Below are 27466 nucleotides of genomic sequence, written 5' to 3'. Positions count from 1 at the left end.
TGAAAAATAGTTTATTGGTGGGACAAATTCAATTCCAGGACCATTGAGTCTTATTTTCCTGTTTTACTATAGTGCTCATTCACCTCAAGCAACACAGGCTGAAATGTTCTGCTATTCTGACAACTTTACAGCTTTCATTGCCACAGTAACCAATATTATGCTTGTAAATGGAGTTATCAAAAGCAGATTTTTATTATTCTCTTCAATGTTTTCTTTTATTAATTATCTAGAGAGCAAAAAGGTTTAAAGCTTAGTAGTATTAAGTCTACATTAACATGGCACTCACTACCTTAAGGATTTCATGGATTTCCAATTCAGTATTAAAGCTCCCTGGAAGTTACAAGAGCCTGGCAAATATTCAGAAGTCAAAGCCCTGCTCAGCTCCAAAATGGTCAATTTTAAAATCATGGATGGCTATTTGCGATAAGGTATGGGGAGGAACCATATGGTTAGGGGAGGAACCATAGCTCAGTGATAGGAAGTTAGGGACATTGGGATTGTATCCAATGTTAGTTTACTGATCCGAAATGGGACTAATATTAGACCAAAACTGGATAGAATCTTTGACATTTATGACACAATGGCAGCACGGCCATATTGTACCGTGCTGTATAAGGCTAATACCGTGCTGTATTAGCCTTATTGCAAATACAGGCCTTAATGGTAGAGCACATGCTTTGCATACAGAAGGTTTAATCTCTGCCATCTCCAGCTAAAAGGAGCAGGTAGCAAAAGATGAGACCTTGAAGAGCCACTGCCAGTCAAAGTAGACAACACTGGGCTAGATGGACAAAGAGCTTGACTTGGTATAAGGCAGCTTCCTATGCTCCTACATTTCCAAGAAAGCAATTCAAACTGCTTCGCCTCTGGTACCAGAGAAAAACACAGACACGTACACTATCCAGGCTTTTAAAATATGTGACCTCTTCCTCCCAAATGACACTATGAAGGTTTGGAGGATGACAGTAGACTGGGGAGACCACTGCCAAAAGGAGACAAAGTGTCACAAGGTAACTCCTGCCTCATTCCCATCAGGAATCTTCATATGAAGTCATTTGAAGGAGGCTGCTGGAGGCTGCTGGATGAAGCTGTTGGTGATTGGCTGATTCTAACCACCTGGTGGCTGAGTGTTTGTCTGCCCTGCCCCCTTACTGGTACATAAGGATTCTGAGTGCTGGAGACTGCTGGGTGAAGCTGTTGGTGATTGGCTGATTCTAACCACCTGGTGGCTGAGTGTTTGTCTGCCCTGCCCCCTTACTGGTACATAAGGATTCTGAGTGCTGGAGGCGCGAGCACAAGAGCTCTCAGCCTGAGGCTCTCTGCCGTGGCCGAGAAGCCGGTCAAGCGGAACTGTTACCTCGGAGGAAGAACCCCAGCCTCGGACCGGTCTTCGCTACTTTCTGTTTCAGGACATGATCTCCTACATTGTTGGGTTATTTTTTGGCGCTGTGACTGCTTTTACATATCCTATTTGTTTGCTTTTTTCTGTGCCTGCCTTCTTGCTTGCTTGCTACTGGTCTTGGCCGGGCTTGTTCTGGTTAATGCTGTCCTGCGCTTGTTTTACTTCTCTGGCTACTTGCTATCTCTCTCCTCATTTCTTCTCTCAACTCCGTTCTCCTCATATCTGTCCCTTATGGCTTGTTCCAATCTCGTCTCTCCCAACTTAGTTCCTATTCGCTGTCTCCCCTCTTCTCAGCTGCCTTTTTCGTGTTCCTTATGGAACTGTCGATCTGTTGCTTCTAAGGCCCCTGTCATTCAGGACTTGTTTATCTCTAGGTCTCTTCACCTCCTAGCTCTTACTGAAACCTGGCTTCCTGCCCATGATACTGCCATCTCAGCTGCCCTCTCTTTTGGAGGTCTGTCTTTCTCTCACTTGAGTCGCCCAGAGGATCGGGGTGGTGGTGTGGGTCTTTTATTATCTAGTTTGTGCCAGTTCCAGCCTCTTTCCATTCCTCCATCACATTGTTTCTCCTCCTTTGAGGCACATGTGGTGAGGCTCTTCGCTCCATTACGACTGTGGATTGCAGTTTTGTACCGCCCCCCAGGCTCGTCCTCAAAATTTCTCTCTGATTTTGATTCGTGGCTGTCCTTTCTCCTCTCTGATAACTGTCCTACTCTTATCTTGGGTGACTTCAATATCCATGTAGATGACCCTCAAGACGCTGCAGCTCTACGATTTTGCTCTTTATCTTCCTCTTATGATCTTAAGCTTTGGTCTGATGTACCCACACATTCCCTTGGACACTGTCTGGATCTTGTTCTCACTCGGAATTGCTCTGTTTTGGACTTTTCTACTGCTGACTTTCCCTTGTCAGATCATCATCTAGTTTCTTTCAATATTACTCATATTCCTCCTCCTGCTTCTCGCTCTTGTCGTGACTTGCAATCTATCAATTATGAGGCTTTTTCTCAGTCTCTAGCCTCCTCTCTTCCTTCTGTCTTTTCGGCTGTCTCCCTGGACTCAGCTGTCTCCTTCTTTAATTCCTCCTTATCTTCAACTCTTGATAATCTTGCTCCATCTACAACTCGGATAGTTCGCCCTTCTCTACCCCAACCGTGGCTCCCTCTTTCCTCCGCTACCTTCGCTCTTGTTCCCGGGCAGCTGAATGCCTTTGGCTAAGACCAGGGACTGGGCGGACTTTGTCCATTACAAATTTGTACTCTCCTCTTTCTCTTCTGCCATTTCACTGGCCAAACAGCAGTATTACTCAATGTTGATCCAGTCAAATGCTATGCATCCTCAGCGGCTCTTTGCGTCCTTCAACTCTCTTCTGAAGCCTAATCCACCATCTCTTCCCGCTTCTCTGTCTGCTAATAACTTTGCCTCTTTTTTCAATGCTAAAATCCAAACTATTCGCTCTGATCTGGCCAGCTCTGCTCCTCTTCCAGTTCCTGTTCCTCATCTGTCAGTTCCTCCTGCAAATTTCTCTGCGTTTCCTTCGGTCTCAGCTGATGAACTGTCTAAAATACTGCGCTCATCGAAGCCTTCCACTTGTTCTCGTGATCCGATTCCTTCTCGAGTCTTTATTAATCTTATTCCTGCTATCCTCCCTTCCTTGCTACATATTAATTTTTCTCTGTCCTCTGGTTCATTTCCTTCTGCTTTTAAACATGCTACAGTCTCTCCTATTCTCAAGAAACCTACTCTTGATAGGCTATCTCTGTCTAACTACCGACCTGTCTCTTTATTGCCTTTTGTTTCAAAGATCCTGGAGCATGTGGTCTACTCTCGTTGTCTTGATTTTCTTTCTAGTAACTCTGCTCTGGATCCTTTTCAATCTGGATTCCGTCCTTTGCATTCCACTGAAACAGCCCTTACTAAGATCACCAATGATCTTCTTACTGCCAAGTCTAAAGGCCTTTATTCCGTTCTTATTCTCCTTGATCTAACTGCAGCCTTTGACACGGTTGATCATGATCTTCTCTTAGATTCCCTTCAAGATCTTGGACTTTGTGGCTCTGTCTATAACTGGTTTGCCTCCTATCTAGCGGGTCGCTCTTTCAGCGTGTTGGCTAATGGCAGCTCGTCTTCTGCTTTTCCCCTTTCAGTAGGGGTTCCGCAAGGCTCGGTGCTTGGTCCGTTGTTGTTTTCTTTATACATGTTGCCCTTGGGTAATCTTATTCAATCTCATGGCCTCCAATATCATCTGTATGCTGATGATACTCAATTATATCTTTCATCTCCGGAACTTTCTCCTGATGTTCACGATCGTATCTCGGCATGTCTTTCAGATATCTCAGCTTGGCTGCTTCATCGTTGTTTGAAACTTAATATGGCAAAGACTGAATTGCTTGTTTTTCCTCCTAAACCTTCTCCTCATCTCTCATTCTCTTTTACTGTCAATGATGTCACGCTTACTCCAGTCAAGGAAGCTCGTAGTCTTGGCTTTATATTTGATTCCTCGCTCTCCTTTATTCCTCATATTGAGGTAGTAGCTAAATCCTGTCGTTTTTTCCTGTATAATATTGCCAGGATTCGATCATTTTTGTCTGTCTCTTCTGCCAGGACGCTTGTTCATGCACTGGTTATTTCTCGGTTGGACTACTGCAACCTTCTTCTCTCTGGCCTTCCTTCTTCTCACATCAGTCCATTGGTTTCTGTTCACCACTCTGCCGCGAAGATCATCTTCTTGGCTCACCGCTCTGACCATGTTACTCCACTTCTGAAATCTCTTCATTGGCTTCCAATTCACTTCAGAATCCAATATAAACTTCTGTTGACCTTCAAAGCTTTTCATGGTCTAGCTCCTTCCTATCTCTCCTCTCTCATCTCACACTATTGCCCCGCTCGTGCTCTTCGCTCCTCTAATGCCATGTTTCTCACCTGCCCAAGGGTCTCTACTATTTTCTTCAGCTGCCCCTTACGCCTGGAACGCTCTTCCAGAACATTTGAGAACTACACGTTCAATCGCAGCTTTTAAAGCTCAGCTAAAAACTTTTCTTTTTCCTAAAGCTTTTAAAACTTGATGTTGTTCGGACTTTATACTGTTAGTTTTACCCTACCCTGTGCCTGTTTGCATTCTCTTCCCCTCCTTATTGTTCTACTATGATTTTATTAGATTGTAAGCCTATGCGGCAGGGTCTTGCTATTTACTGTTTTACTCTGTACAGCACCATGTACATTGATGGTGCTATATAAATTAATAATAATAATTTTTTTATTTCAAAAACAGAAAAAAACAACCACCCTTGGAGTAGCAAGGCTTCTACTGCTGCCTCCACCCATTTTTTTTTAAATAAGTTTTTTGTAACATTGTTTTTTGTTTGCTGTCGCCTAAAGTCCTCTCCAATTTAAAGCTCAAATAATGAGAATATCATTGTTTCTATTTTAAGATGGTGCATACCAATAAATATTAAGTAACCACTATTTGCAGAAACAATAACAAAACTGAAGCCAGACAATTGAGCTATTACTGAGCGAACCAGCTCTTTTTATCAAAGCAACTATATCAAAGCACTATCAGAACAGCTCAACAGTAGGCCTTTTCTATAAAATGACAATGCATGCACACTTCTCCCCAAACCCCATATTGCCCTTTTCAGAAAACCTGGATACATCCCATTACCTTGACATATAATTGATGTTTTGCATCCCAAAAGCTGTTTAGAGTGACTCACAATAACACTAAGAGCACTGAGTCACTTGGATATAGGCGAAAGACAAAAATTGGTTCTCTGATGTAGACTTCAGCTCTGATGTGCACAGCCCCCAAAGATGTCTTGAGATCAGCACACCCAGATTCATGCCCATAATTTGCAGGAATATTACCTCAATATTTGGACTTTTTAGATAAATTAGTCCATTTAACACTGGTTTGTATGTTTTAAGTCCCTGAATATTAGTTAGTATCCTTCTGCTTCTAAATATTATTCTATTGGTTTATGCTAGATGAAAGTATCAGGAGACTCTGCAAGAAGGTCTGCAGAATATAATTAGACTTTAAAGAAATGAACAGAGCACCATGGGTTCCCTACAGCCCTTCTATCCACTGTCCCCAATACTTAATCCATATCTAGTCATTTCCATTGCAATACAAGATTAATTCTTTTCAAGTCATTTCCATTCAGGTTAAAATCTCTCTTCCATGTACATTTTTGTGAACTGCTCAGAGAGCTTCAGCTATGGGGCAGTACAGAAATGTAATGAATGAATAGAATATTGTTGAAGCAACAGATCCAAGGATGCTACTAATGGGGTTGAGAGAGAGAAAAAGTAGTCATGGGAAAGTAGGACGATTAAAGATTGGGGATGCAGAGTAGGAACAGCATCCAGGTCATGGAACAGCTAAAATGTAGGAAACTCCAGTCAGATTACTGGCAGACAGGTAGGAAGATGGGAAGCAGGGACTAGAGAGGAGGAAAGACATAAGGGCACAGAAGAACTGAGAAATTAGTAGCGATCTACAAAGAGGGCTGTGAAGGAATTTAAGGACGTGAAGGAATTTAAGGACAGGAAGAGCTGTTTCCATGGAGTGGATAGATGGTAGCTTTGGAGACCATGGGGCACAAGAGGCTAAAGAAGCAAAGTTGGGTTAAGATGGAGTTGGTTGTTATTTTTTACATTTATATACCGCCCCATAGCTGAAGCTCTCTAGGTGGTTTACAAAGATCAAAGCACTGAACATTAAAAACTGTTATACAAATTTTAAAACCATAAAAAGCATAAAAACAGATTACATACCAGGACAGGCAATATCTATTTAAGACAAATATTCTGGGGTCAGTTAAAAAGCTCAACACATGCTGTTAAATGCTGGGGAGAAAAGTCTTGACCTGGCGCCAAAAAGATAATGTTGGCGCCAAGAAAGCCTCATTGGGGAGATCGTTCCATAGTTGGGGGGCCACCACTGAAAAGGCCCTCTCCCTTGCTGCCATCCTCTGAGCTTCCCTCGGTGTAGGCACCTAAAGGAGGACCTTAGATGTTGAGCATAGTGTAAGGGTAGGTTCATGTTGGGAGAGGCGTTCCGTCAGGTATTGTGGTCCCAAACAGTGTAAGGCTTTATAGGTTAAAACCAGCACCTTGAATCGGGCTCAGAAACATACAGACCAGCCAATGCAAGCAGACCAGAGTCGGTCTTATGTTTGAACCTTCTGGATCCTGTTATCAATCTGGCTGCTGCATTTTGCACAAGCTATAGCTTCTGAACCATCTTCAAAGGCAGCAGCCCCATGTAGAGCACATTGCAGTAATCTAACTTGGAGGTTAACAGAGCATAGACAACTGAAGCCAGGTTATCCCTGTCCAGGTAGGGACGTAGCTGGGCCACCAAGGCCACCTGAGCCTCAAGTTGCACATTCATTTTAACCAGCAAGCAAAATTGTTGGCTGTGAGACTTCAGTCCCTTTTGAGAAACACCTGACTGTTAAAAGACAAGGATTTGATCCTCAGAGTAAAATAAAAACAGTACAGAGACATTTCAGATAGCAAGCTGCAGAACTCCCATATATTTATGTCTGTGACTAAAGTTTCCTTAGTGTTTTCCACCTTGAAATATCTACCTGTGATAAAAAACACCTGCTGAACTGTTTACCCAATAAAAGTTTTCTATACCTTTAGATGATGCAGGGACAGTGTACTTTTGGCTTTAGTTCCAAGGGGATTATTTATATGTTGGAGATTACCTAAACAAAAGGGGAAAAGCACAGTTAAAAGATGTTACCACAGTATTTTACTATTTGACAACGATCTACTCATTACTATCAACACCATGAAGAGCAATGGAAAAATTCTCATTGTGTGAAACTGCCCATCATTTATGTTTAAACTAAGAAATGCTTACTTTTTCAGAAGTGTCAGCTGCAAATAAGCCACTGCACTTCCAAAAATGCTGATTTGAAGCATTTCACATTTTTTGGAGATAGTTATCTGACAATATTTGATGCCTGCTTCTCAGAGCTTGCTCATGGTTCATCCTGAAGGGTGAGAAGAGGGAGTCTTGTTTCCATATTGCCAAAACAAGCCATGTTAGTACACTTGAACTGTGTTTGATTTTGGAAGCTGTGCCTCCTCAACTGTAGCTTTGTACTATCCATTAACAAGTCTCTGTCCCCAGTCCTGCACAAGTCAGCATTTGTACATACACCTAAACTCACATACTAATCTGAAGCTTGCACTGGTCTTCCACATGCATGATGCATGGAAGGAGCGCCATAACCCTTGATAATAAAATACATGCCTCTACTTTCTGACATTTCTGGCAGGAGGACTCTGTTCTGACATAGGATTTCATAGCATTGCCACTAGGGGTTGTGTGAGACCAAGAACTGGTGTGTTCTGCTTCCTTATGTATTTGAGTCCAATTTAAATGAGATGCTAGGAATATAAAAGAAACTAACCTGTGCAGGACGATAAGCAGTCAGCATCATGTGTAAGAATGGGCACTTATGCGTGTAGCATTATTATGCCAGCAGTCCGCAAATGGGGTGTTGTTACCTGGTGCACTGACACACTACACATGCAGGAGCTGACAATCCAGTTTAAATGTGTTAACAACCTCACATAAACCTACATTGCTAAGTTTTCACACCTAGTATCACTTAAATCAGGCCCTAGCGCATTTCAAACAGAGGCTCTTACAATTACTATGAAAATTCCTGTGCTTTTCTTTTTTAATATAAAAGGTGCATTCATGAAGAACATTCCAAGCTAAATATTTATTAATAATTTACGTATCAATGCTTTACCCTGATCAAATGCAGTTATTGCGGTATTTTACTATGCTTAGTAAATTGATCATTTTTCAGCTATTTGATAAAATACCTGATCAACTGACCAATACTGCTGTAGGTGAGTTTTTACACTTGCTCATATACTAAGCACCCACTATTAGCTTTCTAAACTTCTGATTAGCTAATCCATTGGTTGGTGAAGTTGAAAATGCTCACCTTTATTACATATTTCATAGATACCAGCCTAGCAAGCTGTATAAGGAACTCTGTACATTCTCCTGACGTATCAAGTGCTTTGTACAATGGTAGCAAGTGAATTGCAGACACCTGATGACCATGAAGAATATACTTGGCTGACAACCTTCTAAATGGAATGCATGCTATGCATATTACATTGGGTAATATGTCACTCTACCAGCTCTCCATTTCCCCCAATTTCTACAGAGCTTTTTTGTGAACGGAGGAAGAAGGACTTCAGTACCATTCCTGCTTTATGTTCTATTATTAGTGGAGCTGAATGTAAGGAACACCACCCAAGCAAAACCTGATTCGATCACACTGATATGCAACACTGGAGATATCAGAAAAATTAGCACACAACTCCCCCTTTCCCCATGCACCACAAATCCAAAACAATGCAATATGCTGAGATGCATGGGAGTTTTTATAGAGCAACAGCGAGGCCAAGTTGCACCACAGAGTAAAGCATAAACAGACATTTCAAAGACAGTAACTGATGACTAGAACTTTTCAGAAGTACAGAAGAGACACCAGGAAAGGGAGATGAAGTGCACTGAGAAATTATTTCACAGTACTGCTCAGTTTAAAAGGAACACAAAGGTTTTTAACTCCACTTTAGAAAATAAAACTGAGCATACAAAAGCTGGTTGCAAAGAGCTGAGACATAATTATCCTTGATTCTCAACTTCAACTATTTCTTGTATGCTGGTTATGACATGGGAGGAGTACACAGACACAGCAGCAGCAACAGAGTCACAGCTCTTCTGTGATGCCTGTAGCCAATGAATTCCCCACCACCACCACCACTTTGTAGCCCTCCTATGATTTCATCAAGCTTTAATTGGCCCCTCCTATGGTTTTATCAAGCTTTAATCGGTCAATTTAAACAATTTGTTTGTTAATATAGATGAACTGATTGAATACATCAAGCCCTTGGTTCTCTAATGAGAAGGGGTGACAACTGGCGTGAGGGAGAGAATCCTGAGACACATGAAAGACACAGAGCTCTGACATTTGTCACTGGTTGTTGGGGGGATACTAGTGACTACAATGAAGCTCAAGGGAAAGCACGTTAGAGAATTCTCCACCCCTCCTGCACCTTCTGCAGCCGATTATTGGCATTGCAACCACTACCTCTCCTCTGCTTGGAAAAGATTTTGGGTTGTCTCCAACAACGTATTTCTGCCAATGGAATAAACACCGTTGGTGGATTGAATTCATGCTCCTTCTGTAGATCCCAACATCCCTCCTCCATGCTCTGTAGGGTTGGGAGATCTTCTGGAGCAGATCTGGGGATGGTGCGTGGGGAGGAGGAGCATGGAAACTCCCATTTCATGAACTTGTCTACTTTTGTCACATTGGATTTAGTCCTCCCTACTCTCACATGCCATAGCACAAGAATGGAGAATGTGTAACCCTCTAGATGCTGTTGGCCTGCAACTCCCATCATCTTTCATAATTAGCCATGGGAGTTGCAATCCAACATCATCTGCAGGACTACATTCCCCATGCCTGCTATAGCAGATGAGACACACACCTGATGCACAGATGTCTGTGCTCACCTGCATGCTAAATGCTGGGCTGGGAGAGCAGAAGGAACAACTTTAAAAAGGAAAAGTCAAGTTAAAGAAGTACCTATCTTAAATATGCAATTTGATGACAAGTATAATTCCTTCAGAACAGCATCACTTGTTAGAGCACTTAGTCCCCTTCTTCCAATAAATGTTGAATGAACTTTTACAAAGTCTCTAAAATTTCAGCAGATGCTTACAATATTAATACTATTATCACTAAAAAGACTTCAAACAGGCAACAAGCCTGTTCAGACAACATGCTAAGTCATGGTTAGGCTGCTAATCCTTTTGCTGCAAATGATTAGTGAGCATGTTTAACCATGTTTATGTAGCTGGTTCACGCAACATGCTAAGTCATGTTTCACATGACATGCTAAGCCATAATGTTCAGCCCAAACTGCTTAACCACCATGGCTTAGCATCATCTGAAGAGGGTCATGTTCTAGTAAGGTAACATAAGAGCAAGACTACATATGCAATTTGTATTACAATTATAGCTTGCAGGTGGCATGTATGTCTATCTTGGTTGCAGCCTTTAAATCATGGGGTGAAGAATCTCAGGCTCAGGGACCAGGTCACCATTCCCTTTCCCCTGGCCCCACCCCCTTTCTTCCAACTTGGTGAGCTAATTAAACCATGGGTTATTGTTACATGCAAACCAGTAAGAACTTTAAGTTAAAATATGCTTTTTTCTGATATTTTGGCCCCACTCACCATTGGAATGCAACCCTCAGGCTGAAAGCTCTGCACATCTGCTTTAAACATAGGGCTTAACAAAGGCTATTAAAAGCCCATGCTGCTGTATCTTTTTCACCAACCACAAAGTGAATGATCTACAATACTCTGAAAATGCTAAGGTACTACAAAATTATCAGTGATAATGTAAATGCTTTATTTCCCAGCTTTTTGAACATTTAACCTTTCTAGGGACATAGGACAATTATGTCAGTCATATACAACAACAGACAGCAATAACTTAAAAATGGAAAGAGCAACTACAGAAGTATGACAATAAACTTGTTAGGAAAAGAACTAAGTACACACTCCACTAGGTGGAGTCCATAATCTGTTACAGAAATTCTCTGACTACACCGTAAACCAGAAATAGTTTGCATCTTGCCAAATTATTTACAAGTTGCTCAGCGGCCAAGTTCACTCTTGCTCAAGGAAACACCATCTAGATCATTTAATGGGAACATGGAAAACTTTACAAGGCTCTTAATACTGCAGATTGAAAATTAAGTGCTCTGAAAAATGAGGAACAATGGATCAATTCCCTAACACAGTAAAAGCAAGTAAGGATACTGCTATCCATGTTAACACTTGACTGGAGGAGAGGCAAAACCAATGTCTCCCTTGTGTTGGTTGACTTGTCTGAGAGTGTAGTCTCAGCAATTTGCTCTACAGTTGCAGCTCCTTCTTGCACTTCACCTGCTCTCTGCATCTAGCACACTAGGCCTGAAATGCATGGGCTGAACTGAGGGATTGGTGGGTGATGAATAGCCCCATCATACAGTGGCTAGATTCACACAACACCCTAACCTTCCATGGATTGTGTTGTCTGAACAAAGCATTTTCCTCAGGGTGACTTGTAAACCATGCAGTGTGGTTTATTTTTCTTGAACAAGCCACCTTGAGAAACCACGGCTTCTCGTTGGGTTGTTCAGGGTGTTTAACAAGCCATACTGCATGATTAATGAGCAATCCTGCTTGGAGGCTTACAAGCATCCAATGCAGAGCGGAAAGAGTGGTGGAGGCGATCATACGGCGATTCTCCCACTTCGCATTTTAGCTAGCTGGGCTTTTTCACCCGTCTAGCTGGAGTGTGTCAGAGGGGAAGGGAATCAGGCTGGGGAGACCTAAGGATAGCTCCTAACCTGGCCTCTCCAGTCCCTTCCGTGCCCACTGAAACGCCCCCTCTACCCCCTCCACAGTTGATTTTGCAACCTTGGAGAGGAAGCCTACGTGGTTCTCTCTGTGCCAGCTGCAAAGGGGAGGAGGCAGGGATTGCAGCTTCCTGGCTCCAAGGTCAGAGCTCTATATCATATCTTGAATCCAAAGTATAGTATGCTCCCCTCCCCCCCAGATGCTTTCTAAGGGCCATAGGATTGTTCCCTACAGTGAATGAAGTTCTTCAGTGCTCTTGCTCAATACCCATTCACATCAGCATGACTTGCGCCCAAGTTTCCTGATAGACTGCATGCTCCGGTTATGGAAAATGGAAAGACAACAAAATCCACATATACTATGCTGCCACTGTGCCTATCCCTCTAGCCTCCATGTTTAATGACAGGAAGTACACATGTTTAATGACAGGAAGTACACAAACACTTTGAAATGGAAAGAGTTTGGCCTGCCAAATCCTATGATAGAATAAGTGTATCTGAAAAGATACTGCCAACTCCAACACTGATGGCTGATAGTGATGGCACCTGCAGCAATGCTTTTGTTGCTGGTGCCATATTTTTTATTTTATCATTATTTGAACATGGAAAACATATCCTGCTACTTTAAGGCAGTCAAATGTTTTCTTAGCAAGAGGAATTACTACTCAGGTCAATTCAGATCAGGTCTTCAATAACATAAATATGAAGTAACATAATCCAGGGCAGATTCAAAACAATTGGTGGGTTGTGATACCCTAAGATGGGTCACATGGGCAGCATCACCAATTTTTAAGATAATAAAACAGAAAGAGGAAAAAGAACATAGACCCTGTTCAGATGACATACTAAACCATGGTAGTTATGCATTTTGAGCTAAACATTATGACTCAGTGTGTTGTGTGAACCATTCCTAACCATGGTGGCTATAGCCACAGCTTAAACATGCTCACTAACCACTTGCTGCAAAAGACTTCGTGCATTGTCTGAACAAGCCGTATATATGGAAAAAAACATTGAAGCGGGTCCTATGTTTTAGACTGGACTTAAAACTGGGTCCTGGATTTCAGAGGGTTGAAGAATGACTGCTTTAAACTGTTGTATATACAATTCACAATTCATACTGTTAGGAATGGTATTCTATCTTTTGATGCTCTGGATCATCCCATGTCATACTAGTCATGTAAAAGATTCAAGAGGAGAAAGTGTGTTACTGTATTATTCCATCATACTCACTACAGGATTATCCTATAGACATGGCCACTTTATTTCTACCATGGCTCCATCTAGTACATTGTATTTTACTTACAGCTTTGCCAAACAGCAGAAAAACGAGTATGGACAAACATTCTTCACATACTCATTGTAATTCAGACACCAAAGCATACACCTGCAAATTATCAATGTTAGCTAATGTTTTGCAAGTGGGTTCACACGCAACAATAAGCCAAAACTCTGGAGAATTCTGGCTTATTGTGAACAAATATACAGGTTATGTATTAAGAAGCAGCACTCAGTTCGTCTTTACAAATTCTTTGTATCACAAGAGTGTAAATCCTGTTACAGACAGTTTCTCCTACTTCTTTTTCTGAAGACAAAGTTGATCTTTGTTTACAGCCTAGTCCTACGCATTTACTCATCAACCCCACCTTCAATGAAACTTACACCCCAGTAAGTGAGCTTAGGATTTCAACTATTAATCTGAAAAGGGTAGCAATCAGATAACAATTTCAGCTAACATATAACATGCAATAAGGCCTAATACAGTAAAGTTCAATTGTAACATTAAACTTGCTGTTGCAATGTTTAAACACCTGCTACGAAAGACAGACATTTGTTTTTTATTTAAAAAAAACTAGTTTCAACTAAGAGTGCAAGATCTAGAGCCCATTGCACTAAAGTGGGTATTTGGAAGTTTAAAAGTATTAATCTATAACAGCCAAAGTGTTATCAAATAAATGCACTTTAAGTGGCACTTTAAAATGCAGTGCCACTTAAAAACAACCAGACTGATGGTTGAAGTACAGGAACCATTACATTAGTCTCTTGACCACCAGTTAATCCACAAGCAATATGGTCACATCTGTGCTATGTGAACACCAACATCTATGATTTCTCAGTTTTAGAACACTTCACTGAAAAATGTTTTGTTATTACTTTCACAGTGATGATAAAATGCTCTAAAATAATATAAAGCAAAAGTTTCAACTATAGTATTAGCAAAAGAGTTTTATTATTCACATGAAACCCAAGCTTTCTTCTCTGCAGTCAGGATAGAATCTATGCTAACTTAAATCTCATTGATTTCAATGGGCATGACTAGTCTGGATCCAGTCATCCTCATTCACATTGTCAAAACTGAAGCAACAGATGCACATACAAAAGTATTTCAGTTTCAAAAGTGGTTCAGGTTCCAGACTGAATAGGAAAAAAAATTAAACACATCAAAGGCTTACTCACATTGCTAAAGTTAAATGGAATGAGACCAATTAGGTTTGTGGGCATGTATAGTGGAAAAAAATTAAGCCATTAGAACCATTAAGCCATTCATTACTTCCATTAGGAGCTGAAAGCATTATGTTTTTAAGTGAAAACACAAAAGGCCTCTTTCCAAAGAAGTGAAACTTGTCAGCATTTTTCCAAGACTATCCTGGAGAAAGGAAGCCTTGAGTAGAAGAATAAAGGAAATAAAGTGTGATCCAGCATATAACATGGAATTTAAGCCCAAATCTTTATTCCAACATATCCTTATTTTGATTGATGAAAGAGGATCCATGTCCTGAAACTATTGAACTACCAACTTAAGTCAGAGATATATCAGCATCTGCCTCGCACAGGTATCATGAGAACATCACAAAATTTGGCAAAAACCTGTACTTATCAAGAACACGTTGCACATTATCAGACATTAACATAAGTAGGGTGGACAATACCAACCGATTAGGACAGGCAGGCTCGGAGTTGGGGCAGACTTGTACTGCAGCCCGCCATGCAGAGATTAGTTTACCAATAATGCATTAAAGAAACATTTTGTAGAGATAATTTGGGTAAATTACAACCCGTCCTTTCCTCTTCCCCACACCAATATAATTCTGTGTGCCCTGAAGACGGCAAAAGGTTACTAGGAACAGAAGAGCAGCCCTGCTACATGAAACTAAAGGGCCTATCTTGTCCCTCGTGAGGTTTCCCCACTGTGGCCAGCTAGGAAGCCCCAAGTAGGGACATGAGGATGGAGGAGACAGAATGAGCCGGCTAATCCGGAGCGGAAAGGGCGTGAGCTGCAACCCCACCCCCCACCCACCCCAAAAACCACCCAAGAGCGTGAAGAGGGAAGCGGCAGCGAGGAAAGGGAGCTTTCCAAGCGGACTCCCGGTTAACCCTTCCTGTGTACCACGGAGGGTCGGGGAGGGGCAGCCTGTCAGCCCCGCGCCCCCCACCTGCCAGCAGCCAACCAGCGCCGCCGCCAGAGCCACGGCCACCCCCTCAGAGGCGCCAGGGCTTCTCCTCCCTGCCCATAGCCCAAGCTCGCCGGCCCCGCTAGGCCCCAACCTCCGCGTAGGCCCGGCCCAGGCCTCACCCTCCCACAGCTCAGCCCCGCCGCGGAGTCCGCCTTGGGGGAGGCGGGGGGAGCCCCCCTCCATTCCTCCCTCTGGCTCCCCTCACCTGGTGGTTGTCTGGGCTGCGGCTCCCGGGCCGGCTCGTGTTGGCGGGCAGGCTATCGGGCGGCTCAGTCCATTGGCAGCTCCCAGGAAAGGGGGTCTGGGGAAGGGAGGGGAGGCGAGCGAGTGGCGGCGGCAGACACAGGGCAAACACTAAAGAGAATGAGCGGGGCCAGCTCCGGCCGGGAAGGAAGTGACGGCACCACGCGAGGAGGGCGGCGCCAAGCAGGCCCTTTGCGGCTATTTATAGCGCCGCCCAGCCCGACGCTGGGACCGGCTTTCCCAGGGCTTCGCTTCACTTACCTCTCCCGCCCGGAGGACTACCACTCCCGGCATGCTCCCTGCCAATCATCAGGCCACTGGCGTGTCTCCAGCCCCTACCGGAGTCTCTCGAAATTGAAAGGGGGGGAAAAGACTAAGCTTCCCAGCATGCTGTGCGTTCCCCTCGAGGAAGTGACGGCTCTCGGGCTTCCTCGCGTGCTCCACGTCTTCTGCCACGCGCCTCCCAGAGTCCTACAACTCCCAGCGCGCGCTGCTGCTGTCGTACATGCGGAAGGGGGAGGGCCCGCATGCCATGCGGAACACTGTTATTGCTGCTGTGGGGGGACAGGAGCAGTGGAGGCTGGTGGCTCCGATGTCAGTGGGGCAGAATGTGAAGTCACGACAATGAAGCGACCGAGAACTGAACGTGATGATTCATCAACAAAAGGGCGGGATTTTTTGCAAAAATTAAAGAAACGGGGGGATTTTTTTTTCAACAAAAAGGGTTTTTTTTACAACAGAACGGAGGTGGGAATCTGAAACCTGTGGAGAAATCATCCCTGGAAGACCGCCCAGGTTGGGCATGAAAAGGTCTTAGTTTGGTAGCCAGAGCTGATGCATGTTTACTCAGAAGTTCTAGTTCTCACTTGGCCTTGAACCTCACTGGGTGACTTTGGGCCGGTCGCTGACTCTCAGCCTAACCTACCTCACAGGGCTGTTGTGAAAACAGAAGGGAGAGGATCATCCAAACCAACAAGAGTTCCTTGGAGGAATAAAAAGTGGGCTAGAAACGAAATAAATAAAATAAGGGTGCAATCCTATAAATAAGGGGCAAACTGGAATTGCAGGACTTTTTTCCGGTCTAAACATGAGTGGCATTGCGCTCTAAAGCAAGCCAAATCGAGTACAGCGGGATTACTTTCTAGCAAATGTGCATAGGATTGTCGCCTGAGTTTCATTCCCCTTAAAAGAAAGTGGGTGAAATGGCTCTGGAAACAAGTGTTTCCCAAGCCTTAAACAGACTTTTAAAAAAGGATCAGAAAGAGTGTAGTAGTACTGCTATTGGTACTTGGAGATGGGACGTACTAAAACAAATGACAGTATTTACCCATAGGGAAACATGGAACAGTGCTTGCATATAGGGATCCATAGGACTGCACTTGGGCGAGTACTGTCATTTGTTTTAGTATGTCCCCTTGGAGATATGACCTTGCAGTTAATCTTTGGACGAAGAGTGAAAGAAGGGCAGTGTTGGCAGGAGTTCTTAAAAATAAGTATTTATTAATTATTCATGTTATTATTAGTGATTTTTTAAAAAAATTAAAGCAACAACAAAAAGAACCTCAGCTTCGTTCAAAATAGCACACAATCCTCATTTAAATTTTATTTAATTCTACAAAACCAACCTCCACCTCCCGAGCTTCCCACACCTTTTAGAAGGTTCTTAATTCTACAGCCTGTAGCCGAATCATATAGAATATATTTCGGTTACATAGGAACTCTACTTAAATTGTAACCTGATGCACTAAGCTTGAAAGCCAGGTGCCGACCACAACAGAGGAGAGAAAGCTTTTCAACTGGGAATACAAGATATTTGGGAAGGGGAGTAGAGAAGAAAAGGGTAACTGCTTTGAGTTTCTTTACAAAGCTAGATCACCGTTCTCAACTGGAATTTGTGGCTTTATAAATGCATTTGGAACATCCTTATTATCGACTTGATTTTTTCTTCTTTTTCCTGGCTCTTGAGGAATTTGTAGAATCTCACTTCCATCAAGCTTTGTCTGAAACTCGAAAAAGCAGCAGGGGTTGTTGGATGTTGTAGTTTTTGTTTTTTTACTAAGTAGTATTCAACAGCCACCAATCCAAGCACTCTGCTCTATTTAAAGCAAGTCGGTTGCAGAGCCCCTGGGGGCTTCAAAAAAGTGCTTATGTGGCAAATGGATGAGCTGCCGCATGACTTAATAGTGACAGCAGTGAAAGTGATCGGTGGTAGATACTGCAGCAAAATCTGCTTGCAATTTCACTTTGTGTTCTTCAGAGGCTGCCTCAAAGCAAAGGGGCCTTAAGATAAAAGAAAGAAAAAGCACTTTGCCTCTATCCAGCTCGGGCAGGGTGATTCTAAGCACGCTTACTCAAAAGTAAACCCCTTCCCGTTCAGTGGCACTTTTGGAGAGTAAGTCCTTTCTACTTAAGGCATGAAAAAGAAGTGGTTTCTAATAAGGCCCACAAATGCTGGCTAATTAAATTAGTACCATTTCAAATGTAGTCAAACTCAAAGGGGCCTGTATGAAAGCTTTGTTGAAGTTTTGAAATGTTCTCGTAAAAGAGGTTAAGACATGGCACCTACCCCTTACATTGCTTCTGCTAATGTACCATACATTAGTTGTAGCAGCCAGATTAAATGGTATGAGAGACCAACATTTTGCTAAAAGCATACTTTACAATCCCAAACTGTAGCCCTAGGAGATTGTTTGTTTGTTTTAGCATTTCCTCTTTTTTTTTAGTTTTCCTGTGCAGATGTGGCTTATGCTTCCGTGTATTTCACATGGATGCAGGAGGAGGATTAGGGAGGCCTGAACTAGAGCTGCAATGTTGAATTGATTAAATAAATGTCACCCCATCATGCCTTGCATTACTTTTTTTTAAGTGGAAATGTGGAGTATAAAACAAATAGATATCAATTGCTTATTTTAGAAGACTTGCTCAAACACATGCAGACACACAGGCGAAGCTCCTCTGCTAGTGAAAAAGCTCCTCTGCTCCCTCCTTGCTCTGTGTAAGGTCCCTTAAAAGGAGGTTTGACAAGGTAAAAGAGCGTTCAGTACATGGGGTATTTTTGCACAATGTGCAGTTTTGATTTGTTTGGCTGCAAGCACCATTGAAATCAGTGGGATTTAATTTACAAGTAACTGGATTTGGTTCCCAGGCCTGAGGTTTAGAGCTATGGGCTTTCATGTTTATGCAGATTTCTGCAAATTTAATCCAAGTCACACTCATACAATCAAGCTAATTAGCAGCACAGAGACCCAGTTAGCAATAGATATATATATTGTAGGGAAACATTTTACTGTACCCTGATGGAAATTTTAGGACTACTAGATGCCAGATGAAATGGTCCAAGAACCACCATTTTGCTATTGCAGAAATAAACTGACAGCTAAAGCTACAACAAATCAGAGAACCTAGGCTGAACACAGATTTATGAAATATATTTATAGCCTTCCTTTCTTCTATCATGGTATACAAGGCAATATACAAGGGATTCACAGATATCTCCCATTCAGGCAATCCAGACCTGCTTAATTTAAACAAGGGTGCCATGTCATATGCCCTTAACAACAGTTCTGGCTTGTGTCACCATCCACTGGTGTACAGTGTGCTCTCATAAGAAACTGTTTCCAATCCATTTTTCATTTAACAATATAAAACCCAAAATACTTGCTCCCATATGTCAAATATGAGAGTGGCTGAAAAGCAGACGTGAACAACAACACCATATGCACATTAAGTCACAAAGTACCACTGCACACACATTTGAACCATTAAAAAATGGGATGGGACTTTCAGCATCATTCAAACTTAATGGGAAAGATGGAGGACTGAGAATATTTGTTAAACAACATCCTGTGGACACCCTTGGGTTTTTTTTAAATCAAACCAGAAGAGTAGGTACATACAGTTTGGCAATACATTTAAGATCGTCACAAAAAGATGAAATTAGTGTTAAGACTCTTCAAGGAAGCATGAAAAAGACCACCAGGAAAATCTCACCCAGCATTCACTTTGTTAGCACTGCATTCAGAAACTACATTTCTGGTTGCTTTGCTGTATCCATGTATCTGTAACCTAAGGGGTGTTCAGATGAACACTTCTTATGCAATAAAGGGGCAGTGTGGTCATGCCCAGTAGCCGTGCCCCGTGCCAGCTTCATGTTTGATGAGCAAGATCAGAGGTCTTGTGCATAGAGTTCCTCCAAGCAAAAAAAGCTCACTAGTCAATCAGGATCCTCCTTGCATGGTGTTCTAGGAATGCATGTTGATAGATGTGTAGGGGCCTTTCTCATACCACCAGCACAGAGTGAGTGTCTGTGCGGGTGTGCAGGGACGAATGCGCTCTGCAGGTCACCAACTGGATAAAATTGTGTGGCCCCTTAGAATCATAGAATAGTAGAGTTGGAAGGGGCCTATAAGGCCATCAAGTCCAACCCCCTGTTCAATGCAGGAAGCCACCTCAAAGCATGGCTGTCCAGCTGCCTTTTGAATGCCTCTAGTTTGGGATCCCTAGGTAATCGGTTCCATTGTCATACAGCTCTAACAGTCAGGAAGTTTTTCCTGATGTCCAGCCGGAATCTGGCTTCCTGTAACTTGAGCCCATTATTCTGTGTCCTGCACTCTGGGATGATCGACAAGACATCCTAGCTAATGGGCCCAGTTCTGTTTTTTTCTCTCTCCCCGTTGGCTTGCCTTCTTCAATTCCATATATCCCTTGTTTCCTCAGGCCTGTTTTTCAGGCCACCATCTACTTTATTTCACTCTCTTTAGCCACTACCATTTGACCAGCCTCTCTAGCATTAATCTCTCCCTCTCCAATTGCTTACAGCAGGGATGAGCAGAAAGTAGATCTCCAGAGGCTTTGGATTTCACCTCCCAGCATTCCTGACCATTAGCCATACTGTCAGGGGCTTCTGGGAGTTGAAGTCTGAAACGTCTGGAGATCTACCTTCTACCTAGTTTACAGCCCCTTCAGATTTAAAGCTTCGTGAAGTTCCTTCAGTCCCCTCTCGAATCAGACCTTTCTTTCCTTATTTGTCAATCTTAGCCAAATGAAGAAATTCTCTTCCTTCACAGAAGTAGCACTGACAACTGCTTCATTCGGCAGACAACTGTACCAGTTCAGTCAATAAATGCTAGAGGTTGTAATGTCACAAGTGCAGCACACAATTTTTATTCTTATAGATGTGGAATTTGTTCAAGGCCACTTTGTGGGTGGGTGAGGCTTTGAACCTACACGGGCCCATAGAAAAATCCTGAATAGAGCAACTTGGTTGTAACTGCAAACTTATGCAGTATTCCAATGTATAACCAAATCAAAATTACACTATGATTCTCTCCAACCCCCACATTCAGTTATAAATTTCTAAGTGGCAAAACACACAAAAGAAAAGGAAAAAACAAGCAGTGCTAAGACACATCCTTGGCAGTTGCTCTTTGTGGTCTGGATAGGATCAACAAATTCCTAGTGGAGAGATACATCCGAACTTTAAATGACATGTTAGTATAGAGAGCTTATATAAAGTACAAAGTTTTATCTATTTGCAGCTCAATCAGGCCACAAGCCTACACTAGAAAATAAACTTGCAGCAGAGTTGATCCTTATAACTTTTTTTTATGTGCCCTATTCTTGCTTCAGAGAATGGCTTGAACATGGATCTTCTCACATGTATGTAGTGCTCAAGACCAGATGCAGTGGCCCTCAACAGTAGAACTGGATTGTTGTCTTCAGACTGTAGTCTGGATCTGGTGCTTCTAATGTTAAAGTTGCATAGTAATTATTTTTAAGGAAGTTTAAGCTGTATACAATTGTGAAAATGGTAGTGAGAAAGATGTCTGTAGTGCTTCTATTCATATAATACTTAAATTGTAAAATGCTTTTCAGTCCTGGAAGAAGGACTCCTAGACAGAATCTGGGGGACATAGGATGTTTCAGATTCCTGGAGCTGAAGCCGGAGCCAGGAAACTGAGCTCCCCACCCTCTTGCAGCCAGCCGAGAGAGAACACAAGCTTGTAGAGGGGTTAAAGGGAGTATGTTGGTGGGCAGAGCGGGGACATGGGGATCTGAGCTATCCCCAGCCTCCCTCCCCGAACCTCTGCTAGAAGCGCAAAAGCACCCATCTAGCTAAAATGCGGAGTGAATTCAGAGGCTTACGAGTACCCAGGGCGGACCCTATAGGATTGGGCCCTAAATATCTCAGCAACACATAAAACTATGGGATCTTAAAGCCAGTATGCCCATGGACACCTCTCCTGGCACCCACCAGATTTCTTACCCCTCTTCTTATTTTATTTCCTAAGATAGTTTATTAAAAAAAAATAGTAGCTTGGGGGCTGGCGACCTGCAAAGTGAAGCGCTGCTTTCCACGCCATCTTTATATGGATTGAAAAGAGTGATTTGCATTTTGGAGCTCAGCCCCCACTTCTGCCTTGTACTTGTTCGGAGATTACTTTTCTTTTTGTCTCACCAGTTCATCTTCTAGGAAATCAGTGCTATTTCATATTCAGCTTGCGATCAACTAAGACTCCTAGGTCCTTTTCACATGTATGGCTGCCAAACAAGGTCTCCACCATCCTCTACTTGCCTTTGATTTTTTGCACCTAAATACTTCATATTATCTCTATTGAATTTCATCTTGTTAGATTCAATCCAGTGTTCCAGTCTGTCAAGGTCCTTTTGAAACTTGATCTGGTCTTTTATGGTGTTGGCTATCTCTCCTAGCTTTGTGTCACCTGCAAATTTGATAAGCAACCCCGCTACACCTCATCCAGGTCATTTATAAAACTATTGGAAAAGCACAGAGCCCAGATATTTGAGGGAGCCCCTCTTCCTATTTATGCCTGCCCGAGATTTGAGATCAGTGGAAGGAGCCTTCCTCTGCGTCCCACCAACACGAGACATATTATGGTGGGAGGGGTCTTTCTCTGCTGTGGCACCCCAGTTGTGGAGTACCCTCCCCTTGGAGGCCTGACTGGTACAGACACTGGCTTCATTTCAGCGCCAGGTTAAAGCATGGCTCTTTATCAAAGCCTTTGAGGGCTAAATTCTCCATGGTTACACATAGTTTTAATTGTTTTTAACTGTTTTATTGCTTAAAAAAAATTCGACTGGTTTTAATTTGTTAACGATCTAATACATTCTTAGCTGTGTATATTATTTATGTTTACATTGTTCTAATTTTATCTGTACGCTGCCCTAAAATCCCAGTGATATAGGGCAGGATGCAAATGTTTTAATATATAAATAAAAATAAATAGGATAAAACCCTGTAGCACTTCACTAGAGACCTCCCTCCAGAAGGATGTATAGCCATACTGAGACTTGCTCAACAGTTGTTAGGTGGATCAACCAACAGTAGTAGCATCCCCCCTACACACACACATTTTACCATCTTGTCAACAAGGATATTATGGGAAATCTTGTCAAATGCTTTGCTGAAAACAAGATATACTATGCCCCTGGCAAGCCTACAATCCAGTAAACCAGTAACTATTAAAAAAGGATATACAATATGGTTAGTCTAGCATGACAGATTTCTGACAAATCCATGATAGCTCCTACTAATCAGCACCAAGTTAAGACATGGCTTTTTAACAAAGCATTGGATGGCTAAATTCATCAAGCCTGCACATAGTTTTAATTGGTTTTTACTGTTTTCAAATTCTATACTGGTTTTAGCTTAATTAATGGTTTAATTTGTTTTCAGCTGTGTATATTTATTGTTTTATATTGCTTGTAGGATTTTAACTGTACGCCACCCTGAGAGCCTTCTGATAAAGGGCAGGATAAATAAATAATCTACCTATCTATCTTTTAAAAAGGCTCATCAGGCTGACTGGTCTGCAGTTCCCTGGATCTCCATATCTCCCCCTTTTGAAGATGGGGACAATATTTGCCTATCTCCATTCTTACAACACCTCACTTGTTCTCTAGAATTCTCAAAGATGATAGACAGCAGCTCTGAAATAATGTCCAGAAGCTCCTTCAGCACCTAGGGTTGTAATTTATCTACCCTTGGAAATAAGAAGTCATTTAAAGTTGCTAGCTGTTCTTTGAACATCTCCTTTCCTATCCTGGGTTGTAAGTCCCTAATTATATCATTTGTTCTACTTGTCCCAAGTTAAATACAATTCCCCTTGTGGGAGAAGACTGAGGAAAAATAAGAATTGAGTGGTTCTGCCTTCTCTCGTTCACATGTTAACAATTCACCATCTTCCTTAAGCAATGGACTTATCCCTTCCTCGATCACCTTCTTTCTCCTAACATAACCCAAGAGGCCCTTTTTTATTGTTTTTAGCATCCCTTGCAAGCCTCAGCTCATTCTAAGCCTTAGCCATCCTGAGATAACATATGTAATTTATTATCTCTTATCTGAACTCTGTTTTATCTATTTTGGAATACCTGTAGCTCCAACCAGCTTGGCTTCATAAAAGCCTATTTTTTAAAATACCACATTTTATTAACTATAGCAATTACACACTCCTAGACTGAATTTAGTAAGGTACATAGTTCCTCCAGAACCATTTGCTACCTTTTACTACCATATTAATGCTCAGATTTTCAAATGTTAAACTGAAGAATACTAGCAAGTCTCCATGCAACTGAATGTAATTGCTTAACAGGAAGCATCTGTATAGATAATATTTATTTTCATCTATATTTCATAGTGATGCATTTCTTGAAAGATTAAAAGTGCTAAAGTATTACTGTGACACTCTCTACTAAAGGTAGTCAGAATACTATGAAGGTGCCTCTTGAAATAAAAAATGAATGCATGTCATGAATAGTGTTAGGTAAAGCTCAGGCAGAAAGCCAAGTTAGAAGTGCTGGATATGGCATGGGACTAACTGACAGTTTCTTTTGCAGACAACTACAATTTATTCTAACACAGCAAGACATACATTGCTAGACAGATACTTTAAACAAGAGCTTATTTATTCACAATTCCGTTAAACTTTAAAGACACAAAAGAAATACAAATGACAATAAACTGAAAAAAGAGTTTTAGTGACAACATGAGCTCGCAGCCAGTACTCTATACATTTTTAAATGTTATCCAAACACTGCAGATGTGGAACTCCAATGAATCCCAAATGATAAACTCCTACTACTATTCCCTTTGAAAGCAAACTGGAAATGGAAAAGTCACCTGCTTCTTTACCTATGATCACATGAACAAAATATCATTCAGCTTCTGCATCAAGCAATAATTCAGTGAAGTGTTTCTGAAGTAGCAACTCGTTTCATCCTGTCCGAGCTTTGTTTAGAAGACAGTCAATAGCAGTGTTCTTTGACACAACTTTGAAATTCTGCCACCCAAAAGAAAAAGGTCAGAGCAATGTTACACTTGCAGCTTGTAAGTATCCTTGAAGAAACTGCAATGCCTCTGCATTCAGGCTGGTACTCAGCATTGAGGGAACCTTAAAACACAAGATACAGTGTATCTGTTAATAAACATTTAAATTATAGTACACTAAACACAGCCTACTGATACCCTAAATGTATTAGGGTATGTTCATCCCAGCATATACGTCCACATTACAGCTTCATTTTGCTCTCCAATTAGAATATTGGCTGCACCTATTCCCTCTGGTATATTTGCTTACACACACACACACACACACACACACACACACACACACACACACACCCCTTCTGATTTTGAGACACAGTACTTTCTAGAGTAGGAGAATAAAAGTACTACAAATTATTTCTTTCTTCTTTAGACACTAGAGTTTACAGCCATTCATTAAATTAACTTACCCTGCCAGGACACGCAGTAGATAACTTATGAAGAGACTGTGCAAGATGGATTTTAGGATTGTTCACGATTTGGCCCACTGGATCGTGTTCTTTTTTCCCAGCAAAGGCAAGCTGGGAGAATGCAGTCTGGTATCCTGGGGTGTCTTCAATATCAATGAAGTGTTCTTCATCAGGAAGGGTATCATCTTCAGGCAACTCAAAGAGACCAATAAGGGCTTGAAGAAGAGGTGTCCTAAATGAAAGACATAAAGCAACACATTGCTTTAGCTAGACCTGTTTATCACTGCCACAGCAAGAGGAAGAACTGACATTGGTACAAATATTAAGAATAAAGTCAGGTTAGGAGAATTGTAAAAAGCCCTGTTGAAATCTGGTTATGCCTATATCCCTGAAGATGCCTATGGAAAACAATACGTTTCTTTCTTGGTTCCATTATACTCTATGATACATTATCCATCTCTCTTCAAATCGCTTGTGCCTTTCCAGTACAACATAACCTCGATTTTAGTAGTGTTAAGTAACACTAGTACCTTTTCTACTACTGTACAGTGAGCAATTTTCTAGTGGTAACTGCACTACAACTTAGTTAGCTTTTGCTCACACTAACAGTTAATAATTATTACTCCTCCATCTGATTCCGAAGTGCTGATTTTATTACTTTCCTTTGTCTGAATGCAGAATAGGGCCACAGAATCCTTTTTCCTTATTTGTGTTAGGATGAATCTAGAAACAGATGAGCGAAACTCCGCTCAATGGGGCTTTCTTGGCTTCTTCCCTCCAATAACAGCTCCCTCACTGCACCAAAATCTGCTCTGGAACAGTGTGCAATATCACATGGGAGACGGCAGCTGGATAGGGAAATTGCCTTTCCACCCATGCAAGACATCTCTGGATCGAACCTACTACCTCCCTCTCTCTCTCTCTCTCTCTCTCTCTCAATTGAGCAGCTAGTGTAGGAAAGCCAATTTACCCGTTCTCAAAGGAGGACTATACATCCAAACATTCAACATCCCAAATGGTACAAGGGAAAGTGAATAAAGGACATAAAACAAGCAGTGTGCTGTTCTAGATTTTTAGGAAATAGCTAATTTTGCTTTATTGGACTTGCTCCAAAAGCTATTGAGCAAATGCTAACCCACTTCTCTTAAAACAATATAGAATGGCTTATTATGAAATGCAATTGTCAATTGTTTAAAGATAAAGAATTTGGAAATATAAATACATAAAATCTGGTAATTGTATTAAAAGACACACAGAAAGACACAAGGGGGTTTATAATGAGTTCTGGATAACTACTATAAAAACAGTTGTCAAAATGATATGGATAGTGTCCAAAGAGAAAATGCTGAGATAAAGCCGTATTACTTTGGCTAAGGAGTTACAGACTTCGATTTAATTAGCACATTTTAATAGAGTTCTCTCCTCAAAAGTATGATTCAGAATTGATCGTATCTATCTTAAAAAGTATATGTGTACACCTTTTAAAATAAATTTTAATTCTTAAAGAATGTCTAATAACAATAAGATTATTAAGACTTTGAGCCTGAATTCATAGGACAGTAAATAATATGAGCTATGAAGTAATTTCTACACAAAAATGTGTAAGCATGTGCTGATTTTGAAATGAAGGAACTTCACTTTAGAAGCTCACCAGGCCTATGCAACTGTCAGCTGAATAGCTATTCAGAATTGACTGAAAAACTTAGTCCTTAGAATGAGAGCAATCCTTTTAAAGTCTTTAAAGCTATTAATACTAGAAGAGTAGGAACAAGAAATATTTATCAAATAATATTTCCTATTAAGTTAATAAGATCAAAGAATCTTTAGCAATGCTCTGTTTAACAACAAAAATGTTTTAATTTTGTTTTATACAACTTATATTTTGTTGCATGTTACAAGTATAATTTAATTTTAAAAAAGTATCAAAAGGTTTTTGCCTTACTAATTTTTGTTAGCCAAAATCACTAACAGTATTTCCTGCTGGTATACTCCACAGTTGTTAAACCAAACCTCATATTGAAAACATGTAGTGAGCTAACATAAGACTTCCATATTAATAGTAAATCCTATGTCAATACTTTAGCAGATCTGTAGGTACACACTGACATCATGCGTATATTCCCACTAGACAGAGACGGGGAATGTG

The 27466-nt window shown here is 41.5% G+C and overlaps 2 protein-coding genes across 8 annotated transcripts in view; both read right to left on the bottom strand.

Moving 5' to 3' along the window:
* STAU1 (staufen double-stranded RNA binding protein 1) overlaps positions 1 to 15686 on the bottom strand; it is a 46782-nt gene extending 31096 nt beyond the window's left edge. For 4 of the 6 annotated variants that reach the window (XM_063146028.1, XM_063146042.1, XM_063146058.1 and 1 more), the window contains exons 1-2: positions 15530 to 15685; positions 7052 to 7122 (exon numbers count right to left, since the gene is read on the bottom strand). The gene's annotated coding sequence lies outside the window, so the exon portion shown is untranslated. Of the gene's footprint in view, positions 1 to 7051; positions 7123 to 15529 lie in introns of all 6 variants that reach the window. The other 2 variants (XM_063146036.1, XM_063146050.1) reach the window with 1 other exon arrangement.
* An 8785-nt stretch (positions 15687 to 24471) lies between these two features.
* CSE1L (chromosome segregation 1 like) overlaps positions 24472 to 27466 on the bottom strand; it is a 36975-nt gene continuing 33980 nt past the window's right edge. For both annotated transcript variants that reach the window (XM_063146007.1, XM_063146015.1), the window contains exons 24-25: positions 25321 to 25552; positions 24472 to 24977 (exon numbers count right to left, since the gene is read on the bottom strand). In XM_063146007.1, coding sequence (XP_063002077.1) covers positions 24888 to 24977; positions 25321 to 25552 — 322 coding nt within the window. In that variant the 3' untranslated portion in view covers positions 24472 to 24887. The remainder of the gene's footprint in view (positions 24978 to 25320; positions 25553 to 27466) is intronic.

The sequence above is a fragment of the Elgaria multicarinata genome, chromosome 1, assembly GCF_023053635.1.
Source record: "Elgaria multicarinata webbii isolate HBS135686 ecotype San Diego chromosome 1, rElgMul1.1.pri, whole genome shotgun sequence".
NCBI classification, from domain to species: domain Eukaryota; kingdom Metazoa; phylum Chordata; class Lepidosauria; order Squamata; family Anguidae; genus Elgaria; species Elgaria multicarinata.
The sequence above is the reverse complement of the archived record's forward strand: the minus strand, read 5'-3'. Positions and strand labels throughout refer to the sequence as shown.